At 31.1% G+C, this 8,526-nt stretch overlaps 2 protein-coding genes across 2 annotated transcripts; both read left to right on the forward strand.

The window, feature by feature from the left end:
- Positions 1-3,032: 3,032 nt before the first annotated feature.
- LOC110649480 (disease resistance protein TAO1-like) lies at positions 3,033-8,172 on the forward strand. The gene is made up of 5 exons (XM_058135448.1): positions 3,033-3,704; positions 3,968-5,055; positions 5,277-5,570; positions 5,668-7,110; positions 7,850-8,172. The coding sequence occupies exons 2-4, from the start codon at positions 4,186-4,188 to the stop codon at positions 6,331-6,333; spliced, it is 1,830 nt and encodes a 609-aa protein (XP_057991431.1). The 5' UTR covers positions 3,033-3,704; positions 3,968-4,185; the 3' UTR covers positions 6,334-7,110; positions 7,850-8,172.
- Positions 3,232-3,801, forward strand: LOC131172694 (disease resistance protein RLM3-like). The gene has a single exon (XM_058134205.1). The coding sequence runs from the start codon at positions 3,232-3,234 to the stop codon at positions 3,799-3,801; it is 570 nt and encodes a 189-aa protein (XP_057990188.1).
- Positions 8,173-8,526: the final 354 nt, after the last annotated feature.

Here is an 8,526-nt window from a genome sequence, read left to right on the forward strand (position 1 = left end):
AACAATCGCACAGACTAAATCCCAGAGATTCAAACCACCCACAATCAATATCGTAACATAGAAAAATTACAGATTCAAGCTCAAACAACCCACAAAAACAATCACTGCCCAGATTCAAGCTTCTCCAAACACAGATTCAAGGCCTCACGAAACAAACACTACACAGATTTGTAAACTCAAATATGTTGCCTAGGTACAAAAATGAAAAATCAAAACTACAAATAGGAAGTCAATAACCAGCTGGGCTGCAACATCGATATTCAAGATTCAATAGCATCGGCAACAGCTGCGCATCTTCAACATCAGCTCAAACATGCAACATCTGGAACATCGACTCAAAAACGCAACAGGGGAGAGGGTCTCTGAAGGACGTAAAAAAGGACTCAATATGTCTGTGTGGGCGAGCAAGCATAGGAGTGGAGTGGGCCTCTGAAGGGTATAAGAAAGGAATTGATCACTGTGGGTGAGCAAGAATGAAGAAACCCGTGAATAGAAGAACTGAGAAGTGGATCTTTGTGGGTGAGAACAAGAACGAAGAAAAGAGAAGGAAGAAGATTCGGCTATGGGCTGCGGCTGCCGAGGAAGGGAAGGGAATATGACGGCGTGCGTTGAAAATGAGGGTGAATTGTTTATAATTGTGTGCCTTGGCATAGGCCTAAAACTGCAGGCTAATGATTTTTTTTTTTTTTTTTGTGAATCTCACTGTGATTCATAATTAAGAATTATAATAATTTTATTTTATATCTATTTATTATTGTTGTAGATAAAAAAAAATTTCTTTTATTTGATTGTATTTTTTTAATGGAATTATTCAACATTAATTAAAGGGTCAAAATTAATCTTTTATCTAAATAAATAATTTAATTTTAAAAAAAATAAAAATAATTATTATATAAAAATTTTGTAGAGATAATGTTAGATCCATTCCATAATATTATCCGCTTTAACGTTTTAAAACTTGTGAATTTTTACTTTAAGGATTTAATTATGATATTTTTAAGTCTAATAATATTAAAATATAAAAAATAAATTTATTGGATCTAATGAATATGAGTCAAAGATTATAATACTATTAAATGAAATTCAAGTTAGTCGATCCCAATCAAATATATATATATGGACAGAGAATCATTTGAAACAATCATGAGCTTTTTTGTTATGCGGTTTAATTTGGTTAATAAGGTTTGCATTAGTAATTATTTAATTTTTTTTAATAAAGATTTACAATTATTGAAAAATATAAAAAATTTTATTTGAAAAGAACATACTTAAGTTAAAAAAAAAAGAAGAAGAATAAAATGTAGATCATAAATTAGGAAATTATTTGATATTTTTATTTATTGAATATTAGCATAATATTTAAGATTTTATTTTTGAACGTACTTATCATTATATTTGTTATTATGGATAAATTATTTTTAATAATATATAGTATTTTCTAAAAGTAATTATACTATAAAAATATTATATTGTTATAATTTTATGAAAGAATATATGGAAAATAATTAATAATTATTTATGAAATAAAAATTAAATTTAATTTTAATAGAGATATAATTATTCAAAATTTTAATAAAAATTTAAATTATATTTAATGTAATTAATTAAAAATTTTATTATTAATAAAATTTTACATTACGATTTTGAAATATAAAATTTTAAAAAATAAATATTAAATTATATTATTAAAATAAAAAATAAAAAAGCCGCGCATTGCATAGATAAAATTACTAGCAATAAAGTAATTTTTTTCTCTAGTTATTAATTATACAAAGTAATTATATTGTAATAAAATAACAATAAAGTACATTGATTTAAACTGTTAAATTTTTTCTAGTTATTACACAAATATTTTCCAATCATTAGTTTATTATAAGATATGTTAATTTTTCTAAACTGATGAGCAATTAATATAATTATCTAAATTGATGAGCAATTAATATGATTTTAGAAAGGTTAACTTCTTTAATTTATAAAATTACGAATGATTTTGATGATTAATTGTACGACCTTTATTCGGTCTGTAACTTTAATGATTATTTTATTATAATGTGATTACTCTGCGTAATTAGCAATTAAAAAATTTATAGTGTGATTAATCTGTGATTACTTTATTATTATGTAATTTTTGAATTGTTTATTTATTAAAATATATTTGAATTAGTAAAATTAATTTTTTAGTGTAAAAGTTCAATTAAATAAAATATAAAATGTATTTTATATGATAAATATAAAGTTTAAATCAATGGATTTTTTTTAATTAAATAAAACTTCAGGGACTATAATTTAATTTGTCATTATTTTCTCAAATTCAATTTAATCCCTTTTTGTTACAATTATGATAACTAACTAAGATTTAGATATAATACACACAAAAATAAAAATTTTGGCTATAATCATGAACACTTTAAAAGTTTTAGATTTTTTTTTTCCAATAGACCTGAATTTTCAATGTTTTTAATTGCTCTTTGTTATTATGGTCCATAATACCTTGAAATTGTAACCCTATTGTACAATATAGTTAGATTGTACGGAAATTAATTTTATTGATTTTTATTAGTTCATTTTTTTAAACCAATTTCAAAAATATATTTTAAATTAAATTCATTAATTATTTTAAGACATTAATTACACAAATTAAATATAAATTAATAAATAAATTCAACAATAACTCATACTAATTGGCAAGAATTTTCTTTTAATTATGAAGATGTTTTTCAATTTTCCTTTTTATTCTTGAGTGGAGTATATGACAGACTAATTATACAATACATTGAAAGCATTTAAAAAATAATATAACTTTTTTTAATTTATAAAAAATGAGATCCATGAAGGAAGCATACCGTGATATATAAAACTGTGGGCGTAGAATTGGTCAATCTCAAACTAAAATTTGAATCTTCAAAGTCTTAAACAAATTATTTATAAACATTTTTTTTACGGGAAGTGATTTTTTTTTGTCACTTTTGTACAATAAAATTAAGTTGACTTGGAAAAGTTCAAAAAAAAAAAATGACTTGGAAAAGTTTGGAACTGAAAATTAGTAATAAGTTCCTTCCAAGAACATGAATATGGTGTTTCCGGTCACCTTCTTCCTTTTTTTCTTTCGTTTACTTCTCCATTTCCAAATCTGGTGTTCATAAATTTCTTATCTCAGAATAGTTCACCAAACGATTCATCTCTACCATCTTCAAACTCAAATTGCTCAAGAGTCTTCTTTTATCACTTATCATGGTTTCTATCCCTCCCTGCAAATATGATGTCTTTATTAGTTTTAGAGGCAAAGATGTCCGTTATGGTTTTCTCTCCCATCTCTCTTCAGCCTTGCATCAAAAACAAATCCATGCCTTTACGGATGAAAACCTTCGTAAAGGAGAAGATATCTCACCAGCTCTCTTGAAAATAATTCAAGAATCATCTGTCTCAATTGTTATTTTCTCTGCATATTATGCTGATTCTCCCTGGTGCTTGGATGAGCTTGTGAAGATACTTGAGTGCAAGGAAACCTTAGGACAATTAGTCCTACCAGTTTTTTACCAAGTAGATCCGACTGATGTTCAAGAGCTGACAGGGAATTTTGGAAAGGCATTTACTCTTGCTAAGCATGGCGAACAAGTCAAAGGCCGTTTAAACAAGGTGGACGGATGGAAGCATGCTTTGATTGAAATAAGCAACTTATCAGGGTGGGATTCAAGAAATATCAAGTATGTTAATTACTTTTTTAATTACTCTTTACTGTTGTTTTTCTTCAATTTACAAAAAGAGAATCAAAATATAGATGCTTTTAGTGCATTTCATTAATCTTAATACACAGTACTAATCCAAATATAGATATTGCTAATATATATAGAAATCAAATAATTATTATTTTATTCTAAAATCAGAACATATTAATTATACATTATTATTTACTTAGAAGTGTCAGTCCATCATTACTTACCGGTGTTTATTATTCATATGTAACTAGGTATGAATCCAAATTAGTTGAAGAAATCGTCAATGATGTTATGAAGAAATTTAGTCATATGTCTTCAAGTGATGATGCTTATGATCACAATTTTGTTGGAATTGATTCACGTGTGAAAAAAGTGGAATGGTTGTTAAATGACAAGCGAGTTATAGGAATTTGGGGGATGGGAGGCATTGGTAAAACAACCATTGCGCAACAAGTGTTTAAATCGAAACATGACTAAATTTGATGGTCATTGCTTTGTTGACAAGGTTAGAGAAACAATGACAAAGCAACCACCAATTGTTGTACGAGACAAAATCATTTGTCGATTGTTAAGGGAAAGAAATTTATATGAAGACGCATTAAATTTGGATGTTTTTATTAGGAGAAGGCTCCACAGTAAAAAGATTTTCATTGTTTTTGATGATGTTGATGATCCAAATCATTTAAAAAGTTTAGTAGAAGAGTGTGACTTGTACCATGAAGGAAGTAGAATCATTATAACTAGCAGAGATTGGCAAGTACTTAAAAATTTTTGTTCAAAGGAATGCATATATGAGGTTGAGAAATTAAGTGATTCTGAAGACATTGAACTCTTTAGCTTGCATGCCTTCAAACAAAATCATCCTAAGGAAGGATATGTGGAGCTATCAAAGGAGGCAACAACTTATGCCGGGGGGAATCCATTAGCTCTTATAGTTTTGGGATCTCATTTATTTGAAATGGGGATAGAAGAATGGAAAAGTGAATTGGGAAAATTAAAAGGGGAATCTCTTAGGAAAATTCAAGATGTTCTGAGAATAAGTTATAATGGACTAGAGAGGAATGAAAAGAAAATATTTCTTGATATTGCATGTTTCTTCAAAGGGGAATATAAATATCACTTTGAGAGAAGATTAGAAGGATTTGGTTTCTTTCCAAAAAGTGCAATGCCTCGTCTAATTAATAAAACTCTCATAAATATTGCATGCGGAAAGTTAGATATGCATGACTTGCTACAACAAATGGGTAAGGATATTGTTATTGAGGAGTGCAAACAGCCTGGAGGACGTAGTAGGTTGTGGAATCATGAAGATATTCGTCATGTATTGACAACAACTATGGTAAGGATCAGCTTCTTTCATTATCATATATACTTGAGTTTTGTAAGAACTGTAGCTCGCATAGGCATTATTTGCAATACATTTACTCAATCAAGTAAGCACCAAATTAATTGATGTAGTGTATTTTATTTTCATATTTATTTGAGTTCTGCAAGACTTATAGCTCTCAATATGTATACATATTACTTAACATGCAATCCTTTTTGCTGTTATTTTATTAGGGAACCAAAAATGTTGAAGGCATATTACTTGATATGTGTGAGAAGGATAATTTGGAGCTAAGTTCCACAGCCTTCATGAAGATGTGCAATCTTAGATTCCTTGAAGTAAGGAATAGTTGGGCAAGAGAACGAGTGCTCCTTCCTAACAACCTTAAATTTCTTCCAAAAGAGCTAAGGTATCTTTCTTGGAAAAATTATCCTTTGAAAAGTTTGCCGTTAAATTTTTGGCCCAAGAATCTTGTAGAACTTTACATGCATGACAGCAACCTCATAGAACTTTGGAATGGCAATAAGGTACAATTTGTTGAGCTACATACTTTATAAATTTTATCTATATTTTGCAAAGTTAATTTGTATTTTCTAATTTATTGATATTTTCTATTTTTTACAGCCTCTTGAAAATTTGAAATTAATGGACCTCAGCTACTCTGAGGACCTAATCAGGATTCCAGACTTACCGAGTACTGCTCCAAATCTTGAGTTTTTATATTTGAGGATCTGTGAAAATTTGGTTGAGATTCCCTCATCTCTTCAAAATCTAAGCAAGCTTGTTGAGCTAGATCTACGTGGGTGCTATAATATCACAGATTGTCCGGAGATTCCGTGTAACATAAGGATTCTAACATTAGATAGCACTGGAATAGAACAATTGCCCTCATCAATTGAGCATCTATCTCAACTTGTCAAATTATCTTTGAAAAGATGTAAAAGACTTGTGAGTATTCCAAGCAGCATTGGCGGATTGAAATGTCTTGAAGCACTTTATCTCAATGGATGTTCAAGACTCGTGGGCATTCCAAGCAGCATTGGCAAGTTGAAACGTCTTGAAAAACTTTATCTCTATGGATGTTCAAGACTCATGAGTATTCCAAGCAGCATAGGGAAGTTGAAATGTCTTAAAGTATTTCCCCTCTGTGGATGCTCAGAACTGCTAAGTCTACCAGAGAGTATCAAACAACTTTCTAAGTTGAAACGCCTTGATTTAAGAGGTTGCAAGAGACTTAAATGTTTACCAGACCTTCCATCATACTTAAAAGACTTAAATGCATCAGATTGAACGTCTCTGGAATCTGCATCAACTTCTTTCCTTTTCGTAGAACATGCAGATGAAAATAAAGATGAACATTATTTCGCAGATCGCAAATTTCTCATGTTTGTTGGTTGCGTCAATCTGGATAAGAATGTTATGGAGGATGTATTGGAAGCACATCTGTTGGGTCAGGATGTTGTTTTATGTATGGCAGGATGTGAAGTGCCGCAAGGGATGAGATATAAGAATAACAGTGGGTCCTCGCTTTCATTCAGACTTGACCTACATCGCTTAATTGCTTTCTCTTTTTGCGCTGTTTTTCATACCACAGATTATTCTTTTGATCTTACATGTAGAGTGGATTTTACCGACAAATCTGGACACAGGCATGGCACTGATTTCCATTATTGGACGAAGTTGGATTATAATTATTCAACAGAACAAACGTTGCTTTGGTTCAATCATAATAAATTCGACTCCGTTGATAAAGAGTGTTTCGTTGAGGCCTCCATTCACTTCTCCATTCGCAATTGCTCTTTAATGAAGTGTGGAGTCGATCCTATATATAGATGGGATAGTTTTAGTAGAAATAAAAAGGAAAGCCGAAATGCAGACCAACCCCATCAGCATCAGGATGACAAGGAACACCTACCAGCTCTTCAAAGATTAAGAGAAGAAGAATCAATTGTGAGGAGGAAGAAAAGGAAGAGGAGTCATCTGCACTCAATCTGAACCTCTCTCTATCTCTCACTGATTCCTCTTAATAATTCTCTGCTCGAATCTACTCACGTTCACATGCAACAGGTAAATTAATTTCTTATTCTCCCATAATTGCTTTACTTTTACATATACATGCAACCGTTTGCAGCTCTACCAACACGTTCTTTGGTTCTTACTAAAGCCTAAATCTTCCAATTACATATTGATGGGTTTTATTGCACGACTTACTTATTTTCATGTATGCCATATATTACGTGACACAAGTGAAATGTGTTGTCTTCCACTGCTGCATTCTCCCTTCCCATTTTCTAGCTCTCCACGTATATGATCTTCCACATAAACAAAATCCAATATCCCTCTTAGCCATGCCCAAGGTTTCTTATTTTTATTTAAACTCTTCTAATATTTAAGTCATTTCCTTTTTCCCCCCATATTTTCAATCAGAATTTATTAAATTATACATTGATTGATTCCTGCCTTTAAGGGTAGAAGGTAGATCCACTAGGCCTTCATCACTTTGAACAAACTCTGCTACCCATTACCCAAGGGAAGCTGGGAGCTGGGACACTAAGCAGGTTTGTGCCTGAGGAGTGATGAGCCGTTGGTCTAATACCCACATGTAATATGGAGGAAAGGTATTTAAATGTCCAAGACTAGGGAAGAAATTTCTGACTATGTCATAATAATTTTTATATATATTATGCAAGTGATAGCTAGCTAGCATCTTGTTCAATTCCAAACCCCTTTAGGCAAATGGTTGAACTCATCAACAAAATACTATCTGATACAGATGCAAGTTATTGATTATCATTTCTAATTACAGGAGAGAAGTGGAACTTCACACACCATTCACAAGAGCAGGTATGTTCTTGATTGTGTTGAAGAGCTAAAATCATTGACACGGATTGCCTTAGTGCGCAGAAAGGGGCCTTAAGGAGGGTGACAAAATCATTTTGACAAGGGAAGTTGATGAAAGCTAAAACTGAATTAGAGCTGAGAAAAGAATAAAGGGCTTGGAAAGGATCCCTGTCGCATGACCATGATGGCCTTCTCTGTAAGGTTGATGTTTTTTTTTTTCAAGAGATAAATTTGGATTTCATTAATAAGAAAACGGCTTCTCTGTATTGGGCTGAGCCTTCTCTGTAACTTTAAAAGATGAGTGTTGTGAGCGTTACATAATTCCTAATTAAGTCTAAAGATGAAATATTAAAATATTAAGAGAATCTATAGAAATTGTGATAGCAATTGAAAAATGAAAGATCGAAAATTGAGCGATTCTTATGATCAAGCAGCAACCCGAACCTCCCTACAGGACCCATTCCTTGGCCCTGGTTGCGCATACTGCCGCAAATCATGACCTTCTTCTGCCTCCATTTTGAGTCATTAATCTTGGAAGGTGTCAGGTAATTACTGCTAATTATAAGGAGAATCGAATATAGTTATTAATTAGTGCTTGTAAAGGATAGATGGGTTTATATTGCACAAAATCAATTAATTAGC

The sequence above is a fragment of the Hevea brasiliensis genome, chromosome 14 (genome assembly GCF_030052815.1).
Source record: "Hevea brasiliensis isolate MT/VB/25A 57/8 chromosome 14, ASM3005281v1, whole genome shotgun sequence".
Taxonomy (NCBI): domain Eukaryota; kingdom Viridiplantae; phylum Streptophyta; class Magnoliopsida; order Malpighiales; family Euphorbiaceae; genus Hevea; species Hevea brasiliensis.